The sequence below is a fragment of the Solanum pennellii genome, chromosome 8, assembly GCF_001406875.1.
Source record: "Solanum pennellii chromosome 8, SPENNV200".
NCBI lineage: Eukaryota > Viridiplantae > Streptophyta > Magnoliopsida > Solanales > Solanaceae > Solanum > Solanum pennellii.
The window spans coordinates 55,127,134-55,153,047 of record NC_028644.1 but is presented as its reverse complement, the minus strand read 5'-3'; the positions used below and the strand labels follow the sequence as shown (position 1 = coordinate 55,153,047).

Below are 25,914 nucleotides of genomic sequence, written 5' to 3'. Positions count from 1 at the left end.
ATGAAGATAATTGTGTGGTGTTTTTTACAACAGAATTTATATATGTTGCCACATACACCACATATCTTCCTTTCCATCATAATTGACATTTGTTCTAACAAAATCAATATAATCATAAAAATCATTTATATTAATATTATCAGCAAAAATTAACACTTCACCAATTGTTTTATACAACTTATCAACAAAAAGGTAATTCACAATGATATACATAACCACCTATGTAATCAATGGTGTTTACCGGAACATTTTCATCGATCTTTGCTTTTTTAGGTCTAGGACTATGTGGGTATTCATTTTTACTAACATAGTCATTCCGAGCCTTTAAAATCCCATAATTCCATAGGAGTGAAGCATATCTCATGCGAAGGGTTTTAGCACTAAGTCCACAAGATGGTACTTCTAGTCCATCACTCAAAAACTCAGTGTATGCAGCGACAAAAAGTCCACAATCTCTTCATGGTATATCATCAATTAGAAAAGATAATAACATCACATTTCGATAGTTGTAAGACAAAAAGATAATGTGATACTTATAGACTACTGCTTTCTTGTTGGGCAATACCGGTAACATGTCTGACTTCGAATGGGTGAGATTTGTTCTTTCCTTGGTAACGTTCAAGAACTGACCAGTTGGTTCGCTCTTTTTGCTCAAAAAATTCTCTTTACTCAAGGTACTTTGGCAACACTGTAGAAAACTTTTGAATCTAGGAGGACAATTTTCTGTTACACCTAGATGAGAACATCGAAGAATATACTTTTATGCACTGTTCCTTCAATGCAACGACTTTCAAGACCCAATGGAAGTGCTCATTACTATTTATAGGGACATAAACATCATTTGTCAAGTGCCAAGGCAGTCCACAAGCTATACCAAACCCTTTCATAGTTTCAACGATTTTATCTTCATATTCAGGAATAACACTAGCATTGTCAATGTATGTTTTGAAAAAAGTAGTAATTGTATATCGATATTTAGAATGACTATGTTGCTTCGACTTCTTACATAAATAGTAAAAATGACATCCATATACTGCACAGATAGATCAAACAAGTGTATCTCTGTATCAATTTATTTGTATATATTCATGTATTAATCAAATCATAAAGTACGTATGGATTTACCTAATCAGTCCAACACTTATTGGGTTAAGATATTACTTTAAAAGCAGTTCTTATTCTTTGGAAATGCAACTACAAAATCAAGTTGGTCAAAATCAAGTTTCGAGCAATTGGCTAAGTAGTGATCGTCCTAGTCTCTTCTATAATTATGCAATCATTATAAATAATTATTTAGTGGACAACAAGAAGAAATACTAATATAGCTAAACGATCTTATTTTTTTGAATGATGCTTGTAAATACCCTCGTTTATCCGTTGCGAGAAGGATGACATTAATTTAGTTGGACTCTCGCCGTCAATATTTTTACCTTCAAATGGATATTGTCACTTCATATCAGAACTGACGACTTTCGACTTTCTTCTCTTTCTTTTTTGCTTTCACTTTTTCTTTCTGCTTCCCCTTCTCCTTCGCTTTCTCTTTCTGCTTCTCCTTCTTCTTATCCTTCTCTTCTCTTTCTCCTTCTCCTTCTCCTCCTTCTCTTTCTGCTTCTCCTTCGTCTTATCCTTCTGCTTCTGCTTCTGCTTCTCCTTCTCCTTCTCCTTCTCCTCCAACTCCTTCTTCTCCTTCTCCTTCTCCTTCTCCTCCTTCTCCTTCTTTGCCTTCTTCTCCTTCTCTTTCTTCTCGCTAATTATCCAAAGTGTTTGGGAAATAAATTTTTTCAACCTCCTACACTTTAAAGGCTGTGAAATCTTTTTGGATCTTTGGACATCAATATTATGAGACATTTTCTTAATAGTATTTGTGAGTTTTTTAGCATGACTAATAAAATATTCATGTTGCTGCTCACATTCTTCGCATAGACAAAAAGAGCATTTGATATTAGAAGAGGAAGCTAGACCAATAAAAGATTGAGTTGTTGTCATGATTGAAGCTTCTTGTATCATTTCATTTACAAGGTAAATAAAAAAAGCTTGAGAGTTTACAATTCATTATAAAATAATATTCAACATTACGTTGCCACAGATCGATAGTCTGTTGCCATAGCGTTTTATTTCTAAAATCATATCAATAAAATGGCCACAAAAAGAATAACAAAAGCAACAAAAAACGACTTTTCACTGAATGTTAACAATGCATATACATTTCCTCAAAATTAAGGTTTTTTGGGTTGGTTGATTGTCTTTCAAAAACAATAAATAATAATGTTGTTCATTAATCCAATAAATAATTATCATTACATCATTATTCAATTTTTACATCTACAGAATGTTTTATTGTTCATTAATCCAAGAAAAAAATGTGAAAATAACTAACCCATTTCAAGTCGATGAGGAGGAAAATAATGGAGATGGTCGGAAAGGAAGAGGAAGATAACAAAGATAGTCTAGTCGGATTTTCGGATTGAAAAGGAAAAAAAAAGAACAAAAGAGAGAACGTTGGGAGAAGAAGAGAGAAGAGAAGATGAAAAAAAAAATTTAAAATGATTTGGATTGAATTATAGAAATTCAAAAATGAAAAGTTTTTTTGTATTTTATAAAAGATTAAGAAATTTTTTGAAATATTAATTTGGTCTCAAATTTACTTAATTACATTTTAAAGAGGATTTGGACAACTCTTGGTCAATCTGTATTATATTTGTTAAAATGTATTATATTTGTTGGAATAATAATGATCGATTTTATAACAATGTACTGAATTCGAATTGTATTACAACTATATTTATATAATAACACAAAACCTAATTTGATTAATTTTAAATATTTGAAACTCCATATCTTTTTAATATCGTTTAATAATGTGTGTGTGTATGTATATATATATATATATATATATATATATATATATATATACACACACACAGAGACACACACGTTAATTCTACTATAAATTATATAAACTATAATTAACCTTCAAAAAATTAAAAATGGGACATATAAATGTTAAACAAATAATACAATGTACTTAAAAATAATCTAAAATAATAAACATTCAACAAAGTAGTAATTGACATATATCAAAATTGAAATATAAAGTATATAGTAATTTTAAAAAGTACAAAAAAATATAATAATTTTTAAATAATTACAATAATAAATTAATAATCGGATAGATTCTTTTTGGATTCATCAATACTATTAAAACATGAATTATGTGGGACCGAAAATTGTTTTGGTTGTGGTTGCGGTTGTTGAAGTTGTTGACTTCTTTTTTCCATTATTCGACTTTTTTCTTGTCGAACAAATTCACTAACATTTGGATCAACAATACTATTCCCATTTTATTAATAATTTTATTTTCTTCTTTAAATTCTTTAAATTTCAAAGCTCTATGTTTCATTTTGAACTACGTAATAATAGAGCATTTATGGGAGCACCTTAGTGATCTTGAAAGTTGAAATATTTATGTAGAATTTAAAATTATTTTTTTAATTATGTATAATTATTTAATTTTATTTCGTTAATGATATCACTTGTATTTGTATTATGCATTATTATGTATAATGTATAATAATTGCTAGAAATTTTATTTAGAAAATTATGGTACACAATAATTATGTATTAAACGATTATAAAAGAAAATAATATGTATTATATATGGTGAATGTCTTAGAAAACAATTTGTTTTATGAAAAAAGAAAATATAAATGAAATAAAAAATAATAATATAATAATAAAGAGAGAGATTCTTTTTTAGTGTAAAATTTGATGCAGTGGGTTGGAGTTGATTACACCAAATTCGATACTGACACCAAATTTTGTATAAAGTTTACTGTTTGGGTTGGAGATGCCCTAATAGGTAAGCTTTAGATTAAACGAATTGTTTTCTTTAATTTTGAATTTTTTTTGGTGGTCTTGTTTGTTCTATTGTTAATTTTTTGTTAGGGTTATCCATAAAAGATGTAAAATTGAATTAAATAGCATTTGTTTTGATAAAGATGATCCAAAGTTGAATGAGGAACTACGATGCCAAAAAGCAAACAAACTATGAAGAACTATCAACAACTAACAAGAAATACAATTTAGTCTTTGATTCTTCTTTGGCTTAAGGGAAAGAGAAAGTTTTGGAAAAGAGAAAGGTTTAAATTTTTTTCTTTTTTGACTTTTAAAATATATTTATTAAACTAACTGACTAATTTAATGAATTAAATGGTGCATGTGACACACTCAATTAAGATAGATCGGAGTAACTAGACCAGCTGGGCAAAAATATATATTTTAAAATATAGTACTAAATAGTTCAGGGGGTAATAGGTTCTGATCATAGCTCGGTATCATAATAGCAATCTCGGTCAATGTTAGAATATTTTTCAGACTCTTTCCCAATAATATATGTTACTCTTTATGTCAATTTTTGTGTGAGCATGTACGAAATTTCAAGAGTCAACTAAGTTTTAATTTGTTTTTAAATTATTAATTATTGTGATTTATAATAGTATACTTTCATAATTTTTAAATGCATAACATACTTAAAAATAAAGTAAGACAAATAAATTAAAATAGAGAAGGTACTAAATATAAATAAAATAAATTGAAGTAGAAGGGTAAATCGAAAGAATTCTCTACTGATATTAAGCAGCCCAATAACTATTTTCTCATATTTAAATAGTTTAAGTTGATAATTATTTTGATGTACTATATCTTTTTTAAAAGAAAATGCACAAGTATCCACTAGACTATGAACGAAATCCAGAGACACACCTTAACTAAACTAAGGTAATATTACCCCCTGAATTTTTTTTTAATTTATACATCTTTTGTCTTACATAGCACACTCCATGAGTACTCCACGAAATATAGGCGTGTGAGAGATACTTGGATGCCACATAAGTGAAAAAGGTGCACAAAATTACAAAAAAAAATAAGTTGAGGGGGATAATATGATCTTAGTTTAGTTAATGTGTGTATCTGAGATTTCGATCATAGTCTAGAGGGTACTTGTACATTTTTAAAATTGCACGTTGTTTCAAGTGTATCAATTTATGTGATTATGTATAAATTTTTCAATAAATAATTTTTTAATATGCTCTTAAATTTTTTATTTGTTATTTATTGTAATTTAAATATATAACATCCTAAAAATGAAAGCAAGATAGATAAATTGAAATATAATTACTAAATATAAATAGTGAGAAATAATTGGATAGTAATAATAGATGAGGAGTAATTAAGCAACCTATTTGACCCAATCTCCTTAAATTATATAGAGTAAAGTAGATAAGCAGCACAATTCGAAGCTCATCTTGATAGTTGCTTATTATATAAAATAGGGAAAATGGTCAGAAATGCCCTTAAACTATGCGAAAGGAATAAAAATGCCCTTCATTTGTAGCTTGGTCTAAAAATGTCTTTCCCATCAATATTTTGATAAAAAATGCCCTTATTGATATTTTGGGTAAAAGATGCTCGTTTTTTTCAAATAAGTATATTATTTCATTTTCTTTTTAACACATTCTTTTTGTAATAATATTTTTTTAAATTAGCAAATGTTTATCTTCAATTAAAAAAATAAAAAATAAAAATATTTCTTATTTTATTACAGTTACTTGCTATGGTTATATATGATGGATATACTATAATCTTATACATATGACATATATTATCTGTCGAGATGGTATATGAAGTTATTTCTATTTTAATTGATAAGATGAGATTAAGGAGGAAATTTATTTCTTATATTTTTATTTGTTAAAGTAATTTTAAAAGAAAGGAAACAAGATCATACTTCTTTAATAATTTAATTAAGAAGGAAGTGTGGTTAAAAAGAAAAAACTATACTTATTCAGAAAAGGGCCTTTTTGACCTATTTTAGTAACTAAGGGGTATTTTTGGACCACAGTATTGACTGCAAAACATTTTTGAACCAAAGTATTGACAACAATGACATTTTTCAACCAAACTATAAATAAAAGATATTTTTTTTCCTTTCACATAATGTGAGGACATTTTTGACCTATTTTCTTCTAAAATATAGGGAAAAGGGTCGAATATACCCCTCAACTTTGTCATTTGGAGCTGATTTTCCCCTCGTTATGAAAGTGGCTCATATATATCCTTATTGTTATACAAACGACTCATATATACCCATGCCGTTATAAAATGAGTTCACATATACTCTTCATTTAATGGAACTTAAAAAATTAGTTTTAAATTTATATTTTTTACTTTTAGTTTTTTTAAAAAATTATTTAGAAGTATATATGATTCTTCTATCAAAGTTAAAGATATATTTTAATTCTTTTCATACATAAATTATTTTTTGACTTCTTTTATTATAATTACTTGAGTTTCTTATTCTTATTTTAATTTTTTTCTTTCATTCCTTAGTTTAAAGAAAAAAAAATTAACTATTTTGTCTATATTGTAATTTGATTTTTTTATTCGAAGAAAAAAATTTATCGTCTACAAGTTTTACAAGAATATTAGTGAAACATAAATAAATTTGATTATCAAAATAATAATTCTAAATTAGTCATTGAAACAAAAAAAAGTCAAAAAAAATATATGTTTGACAAGGATTAAATTTACTTATATGGGATTATATATTTTAGAAAAAAATAATAAAAATTAAATTTAATTTTTTTTATTTCCGTTAGAGGAAAAGGGTATATGTTAATAAATTTTTTATAAATAGAGTCTTATATGAGTCACTCTCATAACAATGGGTATGTTAGCTCCAAATTACTAAGTTGAGGGATATATCAGACCCTTTTTTCTAAATTATAAAGCGTGTCTATATATATATATAAGTAATATTAATAATGTATTCAAAATTACATTATTGTATTTTATTAATATATTTAGTATAGTTAATTCGATATTTTAATTACATATCAAAAATAAGAAGATTGACTTTTTAAACCAACCATGATTGAATTTTCTTGATAAATATCAACCTCTTAAAAAATAGAAACGAAAAATAAAAATAAAAAGGAACAATCTGCAAGTTTCTAGACCAGTGTAAAAACAACGTGATGAAGAGAAGAAGCTCCTAGAAACTTTCTTCATTCTTCTTTGATCATCCTCCAGAACTTTCCACATTTCCACTATATAACCCTAACCCCTTTACCCCAATCTCACTACAATTACAAATCAAACCAAAATTGAAAAATTTCACGCACAAAATCACAATATCCAAAAATTTCTCAATACTGAAAATGGATTTGAGGTTGTTGGGTATCGATAACACACCACTCTTCCACACTCTCCACCATATGATGGAAGCTGCCGGTGAAGATTCCGACAAGTCTGTCAATGCACCATCAAGGAACTATGTTCGTGATGCTAAGGCCATGGCTGCTACACCAGCGGATGTGAAGGAGTATCCTAATTCGTATGTTTTTGTTGTGGATATGCCAGGGTTGAAATCTGGAGATATCAAAGTGCAGGTGGAAGAAGACAATGTGCTGTTGATTAGTGGTGAAAGGAAGAGGGAAGAAGAGAAAGAAGGTGCAAAGTTTATTAGGATGGAGAGAAGGGTTGGGAAATTCATGAGGAAGTTTAGTCTGCCGGAGAATGCGAATACTGATGCAATTTCTGCAGTTTGTCAAGATGGAGTTCTGACTGTCACTGTTCAGAAATTGCCTCCTCCTGAGCCAAAGAAACCGAAAACAATTGAGGTGAAAGTTGCTTGAAGTTATGGACTCTGTTTTGATGGTTGGTGGTATGATGTAGTAGAAATAAAGATGTAGGAGTAGTGAACTTTTTTCTTTTATCTTTCTGCTATGTTTTCACGTCTGTTTGAAAGTTACAATAGCCATGGGTATTGTTTGTTTTGATGTCTAATGCAGTGCTATGCATCTGTCGCATTTTCTTTAAACAGAAATGACTTTCATTTAATTTTCATGGAAGGATTGCAACATTAAACCATAATTTACTCTTCAAAATAGTGTTAAGGTGTAATGAATTTGAATTTGTAAATTCTTATTCCAAAATTAAGTCAAAAAACTATAATATAGAGTAACCATAAGCAATGTTGTAAGCGTGCGTAATCTGTAATACAGAGCCACAGGTTCCTGTGTGAGCTCCACACAGAAAATAAAGTATATTGGATCCGTTTTGGGAAAAATTTGACAACTATAATTTGTCATTAACTTGGAAAAAATAACACCCCATCAAAATTAAAAAAATAGAACGCTTATATAATAGTTTTCAATTATAACTAGTAATGAGAGTTTATAGTATACTAAAATTACAAATTAATGGGTTTTTTTTTCAAATTCATATCAATTATGATTTTCACGGAAGTTCATCATTGTAAAGTATACTAGTGTAAATTGTTCTCTTCCCAAAATTTAATTATTTTTCTCAACGCATGGTAAAACTTTTCTAATGCCTTCATCCAAAAGTAATCTAGGAGAAATAGGTGGAACTTTGTAGCTGAACACCAGTTTATCTTAATTTACTTAATTTTTTATAATTAATATAAATTAAATTATTTTAATATTTTATAAATCATTATATACGGAGTATACTGAGATATGATTTTCCATGTCAATATGACGATGTAATAATATAATTTTAAATATCATAAACTAATGTTCATTTGAATTTCAACCGGAGGAAGGTCTCACTTAATTGAGAGATAGAATATCTCTACTTAGCATATTTTTCCGAGTATAAATTATATAATTATTAAACCACACATCTCTTTTACCTCTGTAAAAGCCGGCAATCAATAAATTTCACTGTGCTATAATTTAAAATATTATCCTTTTATAAATAAATACAAAAATTCTTTTTCATGGCAAAAAAATGGAAATTTAATTATTTTTTTGAGAAGGAAAAGAGCATAAGAGAAATACAATTTGATGTAAGCATGAAATGCCAGAAAGTTTTTGTTGTATACAGTAACTGTTTAGTAGAGATGACCAAAAACCTGAAAATGAATAAAACAAAACTTCGGCCAAACTACATTCTCACCTGGTGATAAAAATTCTGGCAACTTTTCTCTAGGATTTTATCATTTTTGGATTGCCTGACTGATACAAGTAAACCTAGTATTACAACAACAAACCCAAAGTTTCGAGGAAGAAGAAAGAATTCATCTTTCTCTTTTTTCTTCGTTGAAGAACTCGTAATGCGTTTGCAACATCTCTGATGTGCTTGGCTGGAGGGCTAACACCCTTCCTGACTAATAAATCAATAAAGAAGCCCTCCTGGTCCTCTATAAGATCGGTTCTCAGCACATGTGGAGCTGCGCAAAAATTTTAGTAAAATAATCATTACACATGTAAGATTTTCAACTAATGAAAAACCAGAAGAGCATCAGGCAGAGAGGATCAGAATGTATCAAAACAGCACTGTGTTACTGTTCTTCAAGATGGTACTGTATATATTTACAGCTCATACATACATGTTTTCCTACAGCCTTCAGTGTAATGCAAATACTATACGCTATTGAAGGTGGTATAGCTTGCAGTTTAGTCCTCTGTCTAATGACATGTTGACTCTTTAAAGATAAATGACGCTTTACTTCTAAAAGAATATAATTGCAACCGTTTCATTTGGCCAACTAGATCTAGCTTAGACAATAAGCAATTAAACACGAAAATATATGATGCCTGGAAAATTCTTATTGGAGCACTTGAAAACTGCAAGAACAATATTCTTTCATTCTACTGTGCTTTCTTTATTTGTCTAGTTTGACCAACTTTTGGAACGCAGTTTGATTCTAAAGTACTAGGGGCAGGTAAGCACCCATAAATAAAGGTTGTGAGATATGTATGATCACTTACATCCATAAAAAATTGGATGACCTCGGCAACCCCATTGGGGAAAGATTTTTGTCAGTTCAAAACCAAAAGAAGAAGCAAGAGGCAGAACAGATTTGATAACATCTTCATTCTCAACACATATACTGTAAACAATTCTCTCAACAACTGGAACTACATCAAGATGAGAGGGTAAATTGATCATTTGCATTCACAAACATACATGAATTTACCATTTGTGGTTAAAAAAGAAAAATAAGAAACAATATTATAAATCTCACAAGATAATGCATGTTCCGAAGTCTTTCTCTGGAAAGCAGCGAGCTTTTCTAGTCTATTGACATTAGAGTCTGCAATGCTTTTTCAGAAATTAGTTTCAAACGAGAAAAGCAAAGGGATGGTTACACAAAATATACAAAAATGAGTACACAAAGAGCAAATCACCTGCTGTATAAAGGGGGAGCAAGTGATCTAATCTATCAACAAAAGTCCCAGAGCCTGAACATGATGGATCTCACAGTATTGCTTGAACCTGGTGCCGGTTTATGAGTTAAATAAAGGAATTCCATTTAAATATCCAAACAGAAAATAGAGGAAAACAAAGTTGAAACCATGCTTGCTGAAAATGTGAACTGGCTACTTATTTTTTCGTAAAATCATCACTATTCATGAAAACTAATCAGAGTGTAACCCCGCATTACCCCAGATCAAATATATATATTCATGGTTGTACCAGCACTTACTGATATCCTTTTTTTGTTTTTCAAAGTTTCCAGAAAAAGGTAGGATTTTGTCTCTTTTTAATGCTTGTTCTGGATACATTAAAATGATACGCCTATATAAAAGTGTTCCTTCAACAGATTAACAATGAAGAATCAAAAGGCTTTGACATGTTCAACCAAAGTGTTACCAACTCATAGTTGAGGAGAAATTGTCCTCTTTTCCAATCTGCTATCAACTGTATCACAGAATCATTCGATACAAAAAATGGATCAGTACAAAAAACTAACAAGCTTTACAAATTATTTTTTCCCAATCAATCATGTTTGTGAAATAGGTCAACCGATTACTTTATTCAAGTGCTGCAAGTTAAGCAAATTGATTAATTGGACAGAAAGTAATAGTTTTCACTCAATAAGTTGATAATATATGACAACCAATGACACCTCATTCCCCAAAAATATCTTGTATGTTTACCTTCGAGTACGCTGGATCCTCAGGACTCATGTTTAAGAAGTCCTCATGCTTGACTTCCACATCTTTGGATAAGTTAAGTTATCGAGGCATATTATGGCAACAATGAAACAAAAATCAATTAGACAAATTATCATATAACTAACTGGTTTTAGGATACTTGAAATAGGGAATTGAAACAACTAAAGATATCAGCAGTTCCAAAAGCCATATTTCCTCAAAAATAAACTTCAGACACATAATGCAAAGAGGTGTTTATGGTATTAAAAGTCTAACGCCATATAGAAACAAAAAACTCCATCCAGTTTGAGTGAACAATTGCGAGATTACTGAAATTACTTAGAGATGGGATAATTTTTTTAAAAAAATAAGGACCTAAGCACATATTTTAAGGGCTTCCAATACACTTTAGGTATATGTCGACCCAGAAATCAAGTGATGGTTAGATTTCCTCTGTAGCAATCTTATGTGAGAAGGTGGATCGGATACCAGAAAGCCATTAAAAGGATACTAATCGCTCCAGCCAGTTCAACTGTGTCCTTCAGACGTTTAACCCTTTCTTTATTAAGTTCACAAGCTATTATCTTTCCATTTCCCTTCATAAGAACAGCTAGATGAACAGTTTTATTCCCTTGTGCCGCACATGAATCAATGACCTTCACAAGTGAATAAACAACCATGAACAACAACCAAGTGGAAAACGAAACTCTAGAGGACCTAACTACTCTTTTTCCATGCAATTATCTCCCATCTGGGTTTAGGCCCAAGAGCAACTGCAACCATGGAACTTGCCTTACCCTAGTGGAACAAGGGACATTAGTAGCATGTCAATGAAAGCTAGATAGAACCCAAAAGAGGGGAAAGGATTGCATAACAAGAAACTCCTTGTTGTATTCACATCAAAATTTCATTCTAAGAAAGAGAATTTTGCACCTGCAGAAAGACACTTCCACTTTTCACCAAAGGATGATCATGCAAGTCAGTCCTTGGGGGGGAAATCAACAGGTCAGGAACTATTGGATCCTGAAAACATATTTAATGTCCAAAAAATAAACATAAATAACTTTATAATAACGAGAATACAACACCAATAAAAAGTAAAATCGGATTTTATCTTTATTCTTGTTCGATTAACCAGTTCTTCAAAAGATCTATCAGGCCATAGAGAATGATTTGATCAATCAATATTTGATTGTTTCCTAAATGCAGAATTGACTCACAATAATTCTTCTATCAAATAAGGACACGAATACAACAATAATGATATCATTGAATTGACAAACATGAAAAATCTGTGGTACTACATACTTTAATATATACCAATCTCCGTAGCTTACTAGTATCTTTAGGTATGCCTTTGACCTCAATCCCCCTAAGTGATGTCAATACATCAATTAACAATTGAGAAGCCACTCTTCAAACACTAGAACAGCTAGAACTACCCCCACCCTCCCCCTTTTCTTCTGAAAGGAAATTTCTTAATTTTAGGACCTCAATTTGTTAAATTCCGTATTTCATCTCAATATTCTAAACAAAATGTCTATGTCAACTCAAGGAATATCATACCTCTAATACAATTATCATGGAAACTGGATAAAAAATCTACAAAGTAGTCAGGCAAACAATTCATTAGAGGAAGTACTGCAAAGATTAAGTACAGCAAAGAAGATCGTGGGGATCAGATTTTGGCTTAGGATGTTTTGACACAAGGAATTATCTTTGATACATCTTCCACCTCTATTCTACCGAGTCAATTGACGCTAAAGTTACTTCAAATTATTCAGGTGATGCAAAACAACTGCTGCATGTAAGGATTATGTCATACCTCATACTGTTTCTTAAATTTGACTAGGGCAGACTCTACGTCCATCTTCAGAGTATTTACACTAGCATAACGGGGTTTTGGAAGGTCTGCAATGAAAATAAAAAAGAAGATTCCAGTGACGCATCTGAGACTACTTTTTCTGCTCCATATAATAATAAATACACCAAGTGTAATCCAACACAACTTAAGATATAGATACTTTTCCATCTATTTTTTTATAAAGAAAGGATCTTCTCAGTTCAATTATGTTTAAAAAGTCCGTTGACAAGTTTGAACTATGTATATCCCATATTTTAACCCATAGAGATAGCTACCATCAACATACTAGGAGTTGAGAAATCTTATAAGAAGTCCTCAAATTTGAGACATGTTTTACTTTCTTTCGAACTAAAAGCTTGGCAGGAGCTGCCTGCAACACATCTACTTGATATTTCGGAGATGGTCTGCCATTTGTCAGTAACTTTATCTTATTAAATCAACATAAAATGATGAAACATAATTATTATTTTTTTTTAAAAAAAAGTAATAGAAGATATACAAAAGAGGAACAGGTGCGAGTGTGAAAACGGGTTATTCAGAATATTACTCGGAAAGAGAGAGCGAAAAAGAGGAAGATCTTCAAGTTCAATAACAACAACACACAAAGTGTAATCCCACAAGTGGGGTCTGGGGAAGGTAGGATGTATGAGACATTACCCCTACCTTTTGGGCAGATAACAAGAATTTCTCATGTCCCACAAATTAAGCCCATACCATGCAATGAGAGAAGTAAAAGTGCCAAAATCTAACAATCGATGAAAATTCAGAAATTGAAAATATTTCTAACCTTGCACTTCTTACTCAGCACATTGGCAGTGTGAAAGACATCCTTGATAACAGGAAGATCTGCAACAAGGAAGAATCCAGAACATTTGTAATTATGAAGCCAATGGATGGCCCTTTTCCGTATATATGGAGAAAGCATGATTTGAGTCACCGAGTTAATATCAGTGCTTTTTAAAAAAAAAAAAGCACAAAAAAGGGACAAAATCTCAGTGTTGGATAAGCAACATTACCTCTATTCTTGATTATGTGAACTCGTTTGAATTAGCAGAGAGTTTAAAAAAGAAATAAAGACTTCTGAAACTTGCCGTCTTAAACAAGTCATAATATTTGTGTGGCTATAAAGCTTCCAAAAAGTCTAGACTTAAAACATATCACAAATTTTATGTGGGTATAAAAACTTCACATTAAGGGCAATTTCTTTTAGAATAATGTTACCAGTAATGGTATAACGGAAAGTGTAACATTAGTTGTTTTCAAATATGTAAATGTGTTAGATCTTTTTGGAACACACTAATTCAGAAATAGTGTCACATAAACCGGAATGGATGGAATAATAATGATAACAATCCAACTTCTCAAAGTTGAGATTCAAAAGAACTGACTGCTTATTGTTGGGATCACTTTGTGCGTCATTGTGTCACAGGCTCACTTCTATGAAGCACATGTCTTCACTCATAAATTGAAAACCCTTTGCTTTGCATTGCTCCATCGACTTAGGCTTTTATTAGCTCATTTTGACACTTCAGCTTCAGCTATTTAAAAGGTAAATAAAATAGCCTCTGATATGTTATGGTAAAGTCCTTGACATTTCAAAATTCATAAGACTACTCTGCGCCACTGAAGTATATGTACTAAAGGTGATATTTTGATAAGATCACGAACAAAAAAAATGAAAACTATTACTATTGTAAACCTCATAGAAACAAGCAATGAATCATGCTTCTTAAAATTTCCAAACAACTAAAAGTGAGAAGGACAATTAGATACTTTTGATCACGAAGACTATCCTACTATTCCATTATTTCCATAAAAATAAAATCAATCTTAAGCAGCAAAGATAAGTGCATCCTATTTTCCAACGATGTCCAGACTCCAGAGGAAACCATTTTCTCCATAATACTTGAGAAGTTACACAGAAACATTTCAGGTTAATGCCTGTAGAGGTTAAATTATCCCATGATCACTTCTGCCGAGCAAAAGCACCCGAGCTCCCTCTTATATTAAAGCTGGAATGATTTTCCAAAATGCAGTTGACCAAGCAAGCCGACAAGCAATTTTAGTCAGACGAAAATGTATTCACTTGCACTTAGAAGCTGGAAATTTGGTAAAAGAATTGCCTAAGTATTAGCTCTTCTTTTTTAGCACCCTAGATTGTTTCCTCTCATTTTGAGATAGCAAACTACTACATATTTTTTCAAGGTCTAAAGCCCACGCTAGTAACTACCACTTACCTGATTTTTATGTTTTAGCTCATCTCCATTACTTGCCAGTCCAAAAACTTTATTTTTCTCTTGAAATCAATATCTAGTCAAATACTGTAAGAAAACAGGATTTTCTAAATGCGCTCTAACAAGTATTTACTATTATTGTGTCAGTGAACTTACATTTGAGAGTTTGACAAACCAAAGCATAAATAAGTAGCTCTTTTGTTCCCGACAGAGGGACTATACACCAGCGACTTGATGGAGCCAACGGCTCGACGCCGGGCGTCTCCTTATAGAATAGTTCGCAAAACCTTTGCAGCTTCTCTACGTGCAAAGAGTGTCGAGCGCTCGGCATTGCTCAGACGGTTCTGGTTCGGCTTCTTCACCGACGGTTTGGTATCCCCTTGCGCCTTCTTCCGCACCATGGTTTCGAGTCTCCGGATGGTCACTCTAGAGAGTGAAGAAAGAAAGTGTTAATGGGCTTTGGGCTAAATGTTTAATTCAAAAAGGAAACTTTCAAATATAGCCGGTAAAAAAAACCTAATTACTTTACATATCTATAGTTTGATAATTGCAATTCGTAGCTACATGTTATAGAGAGGAGAGAAGCGAGAGAAAGAGCAAAAAATGAGGAAGAGGTGAATTGTATATGTATATTTGTTTGATAATTGCATATTATACATATGTACTTGTATATATGACAAGTGAGATTGGGAAATGGAGGAGAGAGGCGAGCGAGATTGAGAGAGGGAGGAGAGATGTGAGTGAGATTGGGAGAGATGCGATCGAGAAAGGGCATAGAGTAGGAGAGAGGTGAAATGTATATGTATATTGATCAGATAATTTATATTTTATACATATGCATTTGTATAAATGGCAAACGGGACTCAGAGAGGAGATAAGCGAGCGAGATCGGGAGAGAGGAGAGAGGCAAGCGAGAGAGGGCAAAAGTGGGAGAGAGGTGAATTATTAATGTAGATCGATTAGATAATTATATATTATACATATGTATTTGTATATTGTGGCAATTATACATATACAAATGTGGCTAATTATACAAATTCGAAGTCAACTCACGTAATTAACGTATAATGTTAGTCGTGATTGATAGTTATAGCAAACTATAGCTATGATGAGTAATTAAGTGATATAAATTTGCTTAACCGCGTAATTTTCCAATTCAAAATAGCATGGGTTTGACCACTTTTTGACCTGATATTTTAGAGTTTGGCCATTATTTTTTCAAATATTGAACTGACATATCGAATATTGTATTAATAGTACAATATATAATTATATAGGTATTTAGAGATGTGTGTATATTATATATATATATATATATATATATATATATATATAACGTATATGTATATATACTAGGTTCCGTACACGCGCATTGCGGTGTTTCTCATATTAATAATATTTTAAGAACTACATAAAGATTTAGTTTTGAAAATAAAAGTAGCAAAAATTTGCTAACTAAGATTATTTTTGAAGAATTAAAATAAGTAGTTGTTCATCCAATTGATTAAACTATAAAAAAAAAATGGTTAATATATAATATATTTTACATGTATAATGCATTTGTAATGTGTATAATCATGAGTAATATATATATATATATATATATATATATATATTGTCACCCTTCGGGGTGACCCAGTGATTTGAGCTTGGGACTTCCATATTGGAGGTCTCGAGTTCGAAACCCCTTGCCAGCGAAAGCAAGGGGTTTGTGTAACGACCTGTTTAGTCGTTTTAAGCAGCATATTTTATTTCTGGAAAAACTGTGTGAGTCGACGGAACCCACGACGGACCGTCATGGGCACGACGGGCCGTCGAGGGGGTCTCGTTCCAAAACACTTAGAATTCTGAAATTTGGGTACTGAAATCGACTCTCTGAACTTCGTGACGACATGGCAGGACGGACCGTCGTGGGCACGACGGACCGTCACAGACTCTTCAAGGAAATTGAGTCTCTGAACTTTGTGACGGAAGCAGCAGGACGGACCGTCGCAGGCACGACGGGCCGTCACAGGCTGCGTAATCCCAGGCTGGGTCGGATTTCTGTTTAGTAATTTAAGGGGCGTTTTGGACTATTCCTGCTTTAATTATAAAGTTAGTGGGTTAATGTTAATAAGTCTAATTACTTGGGGGTTAAAAGAGGTAACCTTGAGTTAATTAGTGGGATATTATTGCCATCTTTATACTTAATTATATGCTAATTAGGGTAAAAGAAAGAGGGTTTGAATAAGAAAAATAGAAAGAACAAGGAGAGGGAAGGAGAAACGATTGAGAGAGAAACGAACGAAGAAGAAAACACAAACTTTGGGGAATTTGCTTGCTTGATCACGAATCTTCGGTGGAGGTAGGTTATGGTTTATGCTATTCGTAGTAAACTCTTAATAGCGAATGATATGTATTGGGTAGTATTGTAAACCCTTCTATATGCTTAATTGTATGCTTGTATGAATGTGATTATATAATTGTGATAAAATAAGCATGATGAAGCTATTGAATCCCAAATCTTGAAAAACCCTAATCTACTTTGTTAATGAGATTGATGATGCCTTGGTATAAAAGAAGGCTTGATGAACTAAAGTAATGGGGTTGATGATGCCTTGGTATAAAAGAAGGATTGATGAATTAATAGAATGAGATTAGTGGAGCGGGTGTCACGAACCGACACGTAGTATTAGGGGGACCGGGTGTCACGAACCGACACGTAGAATTAGGGGATCGGGTGTCACGAACCGACACGTAGAATTAGGGGGACCGGGTGTCACGAACCGACACGTAGAATTAGGGGATCGGGTGTCACGAACCGACACGTAGAATTAGGGGATCGGGTGTCACGAACCGACACGTAGAATTAGGGGATCGGAGTGTCACGTACCGACACATAGTAGTAGGGGAGCGGAGTGTCACGTACCGACACAAGAGGAATAAAGATAATGAATCTTGAAATATGCTAATATACTCAATCTAAAGAACATGTTTCCCAAAAGAGTATGGTGTGGAGGCTTGAGTCCTCATAGATATGTTCGGTGATGTTATAAATGATTTTTATACTTGTTGCTATCACCTGTTAAGAATATTAGTTGATTTTATGATGTTATCTGAGATATATTGCTTTCTATTTTGAGTTGGCCGATGATATCTACTCAGTACCCGTGTTTGTACTGACCCCTACTTGTATTTGTTTTCTTTGTTATTTGTGGAGTGCAGCAAACGTACCGTCGTCTTCAACTCAACCGCAACTCTAGCCAGTCTTCATTACACCGGATTTCAGGGTGAGCTAATGCTTCTAGCTTGGACTGGATCTTCTTCCTCATGTCTTGATGCCTTGAAGTTCCGGCATGGACTAGCTTTTGTTTATTTTAGCTTCTTAGAATACTCTTAGTTTAGTAATTTGATCATAGATGTTCTTGTGGTGATGACTTCCAGATTTTGGGGAATAATAGATGTTGAATTTTAGAAGTTATTGAATTTGTTTTTATTAATGAGTTTAAGTCTTCCGCATTATTTTCTGTTGATATTAAATTGAAATGTTAAGGTTTAGATTGGTTGGTTCGCTCACATAGGAGGGTAAGTGTGGGTGCCAGTCGCGGCTCGGTTTTGGGTCGTGACAAACTTGGTATCAGAGCATTAGGTTCGTTGGTCTCATCACACAAGAACGAGTCTAGTAGAGTCTTAAGGAACGGTAGGGGGACGCCTTTACTTTTCTTTGAGAGGCTATAGGACTTTAGGAAAATTCCATTCTTTCTTTCTTTCGTGCTATAACTTGGATCCAATTGGTATCTAGGTGATACAAATTGGTATCTGACCATCTTCACTCTATTTCGCAGATGGTTAGAACTAGAGCAACGACTACGTCAACACCAGCACCGGCGGGACAGGGTGCGTCTGAGCCAGCCACTGGGGCTGTAGCTCGAGGAAGAGCAGCGGCAAGAGGCCGTGGTAGAGGTCGTGGGAGGACGTCCTCTAGGGGAAGAGGACAAGCACCTGCCCCATCTGGTACTAGGGCGGTGACTCCTCCACCGACTGAGGAAGTAGTAATAGAGGGTGAGGAAGGGGAGAATGAACAAGTACAGAATGAGGGATTGCCACCCCAACCTACCCCAGAGATGATCAATCAGGTTCTGGCTTATCTTAGTGGGTTATCTGATCAAGGCCAGACACCTCCAGTGTTTTCTGCACCAGCACCTCAGGTTCCGGAGGTACAACAAGCAACTGCTGCGGCTCCCCGCATGGATGCTCCATTGGAAATAGGCACGTTTCCTCGTTTGACTACAGGGCCTATAATGACAAGCGATCAGCATGAACTTTTCAGTAAGTTCTTGAAATTGAAACCTCCAGTCTTTAAGGGTGCTGAATCTGAGGATGCCTACGACTTTCTGGTTGATTGTCATGAGTTACTACATAAGATGGGTATAGTAGAACGGTTTGGTGTTGAGTTTGTGACTTATCAGTTTCAAGGGAACGCCAAAATGTGGTGGCGGTCACATGTTGAGTGTCAACCAACAGAGGCACCACCTATGACTTGGGCGTCATTCTCTAGCTTGTTTATGGAGAAGTATATCCCCCGAACCTTGAGGGATAGGAGGAGAGATGAGTTCTTGAGCCTAGAGCAAGGCAGAATGACGGTCACTGCGTATGAGGCTAAGTTTCGTGCATTATCTAGGTATGCCACCCAGCTTTGCTTCAGTTCACAAGAGTGGATTCGCCGTTTTGTGAAAGGGTTGAGGTCAGATTTGCGGATTTCAGCCTTACAGGTAGCGGCTACAGCGAAATCCTTTCAGGAAGTGGTAGACTTCGTGATAGAGGTGGAGGGAGTGAAGCCAGACGACTTCACCATGGCATCGACATCTAAAAGGTTTCGAAAGGGAGGTGAGTTTAATGGTTCTTACTCTAGAGGACAGGGTTCAGGAGGTTACTCAGTCCGACCAATTCAGTCTTCACTACAGACTGTAGTTGGGGGTCCACCTCAGACCGGTCAACATTTCTCTGAGGTTGGAGGTTATTCCCAGACCTCGTCATTCTCACAGAGACCTATGCTAGACTCCAGAGAATGTTATGGATGTGGGGAGACTGGACATATTAGGAGGAATTGTCCAAAACAGAGTTATAGACCCCCAATAGCTAGAGGTAGAGGTGGTCATGGTAGAGGCCGTTATTCTGGAGGACGTGGTGGCCGAGGTAATGGTGGTCACCAAAACGGCCGGGGTGACGGACAAACTGGAGCTACTACAACACCACATGGTAGGGGCAACGGGCAGACAGGTGATAGGGCCCACTGTTACGCTTTCCCTGGGCGGTCTGAAGCGGAGACATCAGATGCTGTTATCACAGGTAATCTTTTGGTTTGTGATTGCATGGCTTCTGTATTATTTGATCCTGGCTCCACATTTTCATATGTATCTTCCTCATTTGCTACTGGTCTTAATTTACATTGTGAATTGCTTGACATGCCTATTCGTGTTTCTACTCCGGTGGGTGAGTCTGTGATAGTCGAAAAGGTATATAGGTCTTGTCTGGTGACTTTTATGGGTAGCAACACTCGTGTAGACTTGGTTATCTTAGAAATGGTTGATTTCGATGTAATTCTGGGTATGACTTGGCTTTCTCCGAATTTTGCAATCTTAGATTGTAATGCTAAAACTGTAACGTTGGCCAAGCCTGGGACAGATCCGTTAGTGTGGGAGGGTAACTACACTTCCACTCCAGTTCGTATCATCTCCTTTCTTCGTGCTAAGAAAATGGTTAGTAAAGGGTGTTTAGCGTTCTTGGCACACCTCAGGGATGATACTACCCAAGTACCTTCGATTGAGTCGGTTTCGGTAGTTCGTGAGTTTCTGGATGTGTTCCCTGCAGACCTTCCTGGTATGCCACCGGACAGGGATATTGACTTTTGCATTGATTTGGAGCCGGGTACTCGTCCCATTTCCATACCCCCTTATAGAATGGCTCCAGCAGAGTTAAGGGAGTTAAAGGCCCAACTTCAAGAATTGTTAGGGAAAGGCTTTATTAGACCGAGTGCATCCCCTTGGGGTGCTCCTGTTTTGTTTGTGAAGAAGAAAGATGGGAGTCTTCGAATGTGCATAGATTACCGGCAACTGAATAAAGTAACTGTTAAGAACAGGTATCCTCTTCCTCGCATTGATGATTTGTTCGATCAGTTACAAGGTGCTTGTGTCTTCTCTAAGATTGACTTGAGGTCTGGTTATCATCAATTGAAAATACGGGCAGCAGATGTGCCAAAGACTGCTTTTCGAACCAGGTATGGGCATTATGAATTCTTGGTAATGTCCTTTGGACTAACGAATGCCCCTGCTGCTTTCATGAGCTTGATGAACGGGATTTTTAAGCCATATCTGGATCTCTTTGTGATCGTATTTATTGATGATATACTGATATACTCCAAGAGTAAGAAGGAACATGAGGAGCATTTGAGAATTGTGTTGGAAATGTTGAGGGAGAAAAAGCTTTATGCCAAATTCTCCAAGTGTGAGTTTTGGCTAGATTCAGTGTCCTTCTTGGGACACGTGGTTTCTAAGGATGGAGTGATGGTGGATCCTTCTAAGATCGAAGTAGTGAAGAATTGGGTAAGACCTACTAATGTGTCAGAAATAAGAAGCTTTGTTGGTTTAGCCAGTTACTACCGTCGATTTGTCAAGGGATTCTCTTCTATTGCTTCCCAATTGACGAACTTGACTAAGCAGAATGTTCCATTTGTATGGTCGGATGAATGTGAGGAAAGCTTTCAGAAACTCAAGACCTTGCTGACTACTGCACCTATCCTTACCTTGCCAGTAGAGGGTAAGAACTTCATTGTTTATTGTGATGCATCCTATTCTGGTTTGGGTGCAGTGCTAATGCAAGAGAAGAACGTAATTGCGTATGCTTCGAGGCAATTAAAGGTGCATGAACGTAATTATCCGACCCACGATTTGGAGTTGGCTGCGGTAGTGTTTGCATTAAAGCAATGGAGACACTATCTATATGGGGTTAAGTGTGAAGTCTATACGGATCATCGTAGCCTACAATATGTCTTTACTCAGAAAGATTTGAATTTGAGACAGAGGAGATGGATGGAACTACTGAAGGATTATGATGTTACCATCTTGTATCACCCAGGAAAGGCTAATGTTGTGGCAGACGCCTTAAGTAGAAAAGCAGGGAGCATGGGTAGTTTAGCCCACTTACAAGTTTCTAGACGCCCGTTGGCTAGAGAAATCCAAAATCTGGCTAATGACCTTATGAGGTTAGAAGTAAATGAGAAGGGAGGATTTTTGGCCAGTGTGGAGGCGAGATCTTCTTTTCTTGACAAGATCAAGGGAAAACAGTTTGATGAAGAGAAACTAAGACGAATTCGGGATATGGTGTTGCGAGGAGAGGCTAAAGAAGCAATAATGGATGAGGAAGGTGTTTTGAGAATTAAGGGAAGGGTATGTGTGCCCCGTGTTGATGATTTGATCCACACTATTCTTACAGAGGCTCATAGTTCCGGATATTCTATACATCCTGGTGCAACCAAGATGTATCGTGACCTAAAGCAACACTTTTGGTGGAGTAGAATGAAGCGCGACATTGTTGATTTTGTTGCCAAATGTCCAAATTGTCAACAAGTAAAGTATGAACACCAGAGGCCCGGAGGAACACTTCAGAGAATGCCCATTCCTGAATGGAAATGGGAGAGAATTGCAATGGATTTCGTGGTTGGTCTTCCAAAGACAATGGGTAAGTATGACTCTATTTGGGTAATTGTTGATAGGTTAACTAAGTCTGCTCATTTCATTCCGGTCAAGGTGACTTACAATGCAGAGAAGTTAGCCAAACTTTACATCTCAGAGATTGTTCGGTTGCATGGAGTTCCACTCTCCATCATATCAGATAGAGGTACGCAGTTTACTTCTAAGTTTTGGAGAACATTGCATGCTGAATTAGGTACTAGGTTGGACCTTAGTACTGCATTTCACCCTCAGACCGATGGACAGTCTGAGCGAACGATTCAAGTGTTGGAGGATATGCTTCGTGCATGTGTGATAGAATTTGGTGGCCATTGGGATAGCTTCTTACCCTTAGCGGAGTTTTCATACAATAATAGCTATCACTCAAGTATTGACATGGCCCCATTTGAAGCATTGTATGGTAGGAGATGTAGGTCTCCCATTGGGTGGTTTGATGCATTTGAGGTTAGACCTTGGGGTATTGACCTTTTGAGAGATTCATTAGAGAAGGTGAAATCTATTCAAGAAAAGCTTTTAGCGGCACAAAGTAGGCAAAAGGAATATGCGGATCGAAAGGTTAGAGACTTGGAGTTTATGGAGGGTGAGAAAGTCTTGCTGAAGGTTTCGCCCATGAAAGGAGTGATGCGGTTTGGTAAAAGAGGTAAGCTAAGCCCAAGGTATATTGGACCATTTGAAGTACTTAAGCGAGTAGGAGAGGTGGCTTATGAATTGGCCTTGCCTCCGGGACTGTCAGGAGTGCATCCGGTATTTCATGTGTCTATTTTAAAAAGATACCATGGGGATGGAAACTACATCATTCGTTGGGATTCGGTTCTACTTGATGAAAATTTGACTTATGAGGAAGAGCCTATTGCCATTTTAGGTAGAGAAATTCGCAAATTAAGATCAAGGGAGATTGCATCCATCAAGGTCCAATGGAAGAATCTACCAGTTGAAGAGGCCACTTGGGAGAAGGAGGCTGATATGCAAGAAAAATACCCACACCTGTTTACAGATTCAGGTACTCCCTTTTGCCCTTGTTTTTCTTCTTGTGATCGTTCGAGGACGAACGATGGGTAAATTGGTATCTATTGTAACGACCTGTTTAGTCGTTTTGAGCAGCAGATTTTATTTCTGGAAAAACTGTCTGAGTCGACGGAACCCACGACGGACCGTCATGGGCACGACGGGCCGTCGAGGGGGTCTCGTTCCAAAACACTTAGAATTCTGAAATTTGGGTACTGAAATCGACTCTCTGAACTTCGTGACGACATGGCAGGACGGACCGTCGTGGGCACGACGGACCGTCACAGACTCTTCAAGGAAATTGAGTCTCTGAACTTTGTGACGGAAGCAGCAGGACGGACCGTCGCAGGCACGACGGGCCGTCACAGGCTGCGTAATCCCAGGCTGGGTCGGATTTCTGTTAAGTAATTTAAGGGGCGTTTTGGACTATTCCTGCTTTAATTATAAAGTTAGAGGGTTAATGTTAATAAGTCTAATTACTTGGGGGTTAAAAGAGGTAACCTTGAGTTAATTAGTGGGATATTATTGCCATTTTTATACTTAATTATATGCTAATTAGGGTAAAAGAAAGAGGGTTTGAATAAGAAAAATAGAAAGAACAAGGAGAGGGAAAGAGAAACGAGAGAGAGAGAAACGAACGAAGAGGAAACACAAGCTTTGGGGAATTTGCTTGCTTGATCACGAATCTTCGGTGGAGGTAGGTTATGGTTTATGCTATTCGTAGTAAACTCTTAATAGCGAATGATATGTATTGGGTAGTATTGTAAACCCTTCTATATGCTTAATTGTGTGCATGCATGATGTGATTTTGTATATAATTGTGATAAAATAAGCATGATGAAGCTATTGAATCCCAAATCTTGAAAAACCCTAATCTACTTTGTTAATGAGATTGATGATGCCTTGGTATAAAAGAAGGCTTGATGAACTAAAGTAATGGGGTTGATGATGCCTTGGTATAAAAGAAGGATTGATGAATTAATAGAATGAGATTAGTGGAGCGGGTGTCACGAACCGACACGTAGAATTAGGGGGACCGGGTGTCACGAACCGACACGTAGAATTAGGGGACCGGGTGTCACGAACCGACACGTAGAATTAGGGGATCGGGTGTCACGAACCGACACGTAGAATTAGGGGATCGGGTGTCACGAACCGACACGTAGAATTAGGGGATCGGGTGTCACGAACCGACACGTAGAATTAGGGGACCGGGTGTCACGAACCGACACGTAGAATTAGGGGATCGGGTGTCACGAACCGACACGTAGAATTAGGGGACCGGGTGTCACGAACCGACACGTAGAATTAGGGGATCGGGTGTCACGAACCGACACGTAGAATTAGGGGACCGGGTGTCACGAACCGACACGTAGAATTAGGGGATCGGGTGTCACGAACCGACACGTAGAATTAGGGGACCGGGTGTCACGAACCGACACGTAGAATTAGGGGATCGGGTGTCACGAACCGACACGTAGAATTAGGGGGACCGGGTGTCACGAACCGACACGTAGAATTAGGGGATCGGGTGTCACGAACCGACACGTAGAATTAGGGGATCGGGTGTCACGAACCGACACGTAGAATAGGGGGATCGGGTGTCACGAACCGACACGTAGAATTAGGGGATCGGAGTGTCACGTACCGACACATAGTAGTAGGGGAGCGGAGTGTCACGTACCGACACAAGAGGAATAAAGATAAAGAATCTTGAAAGATGTTAATATACTCAATCTAATGAACCTAATTCCCAAAAGAGTATGGTATTGAGGCTTGAGTCCTCATGTGTGAACTTGGCGGTGTTTATTAATGATTATAGAACTTGTTGTTGCTACACGTTGAGTATTGTAGTTGATTTATGATATTATCTGATATATACTGTTTTCTATTTTGAGTTGGCCGATGATATCTACTCAGTACCCGTGTTTTGTACTGACCCCTACTTGTATTTGTTTTCTTTGTTATTTGTGGAGTGCAGCAAACATACCGTCGTCTTCAACTCAACCGCAACTCTAGCCAGTCTTCATTACACCGGATTTCAGGGTGAGCTAATGCTTCTAGCTTGGACTGGATCTTCTTCCTCATGTCTTGATGCCTTGAAGTTCCGGCATGGA

The 25,914-nt window shown here is 35.6% G+C and overlaps 1 protein-coding gene and 1 pseudogene across 1 annotated transcript; one reads left to right on the top strand and one right to left on the bottom strand.

Moving 5' to 3' along the window:
• The first annotated feature begins 7,121 nt into the window (after nucleotides 1-7,121).
• LOC107027348 (17.3 kDa class II heat shock protein) lies at nucleotides 7,122-7,926 on the top strand. Its single transcript, XM_015228525.2, has one exon. It carries the CDS (start codon nucleotides 7,218-7,220, stop codon nucleotides 7,692-7,694), a length of 477 nt encoding a protein of 158 aa, XP_015084011.1. The 5' UTR covers nucleotides 7,122-7,217; the 3' UTR covers nucleotides 7,695-7,926.
• A 926-nt stretch (nucleotides 7,927-8,852) lies between these two features.
• LOC107026930 lies at nucleotides 8,853-15,215 on the bottom strand (annotated as a pseudogene).
• Between the last annotated feature and the right edge of the window lie 10,699 nt (nucleotides 15,216-25,914).

Coding starts and splice junctions, on each gene's coding strand:
- LOC107027348 (XM_015228525.2), top strand. CDS start 7,218: ATGGATTTGAGGTTGTTGGGTATCGATAACACACCACTCTTCCACACT.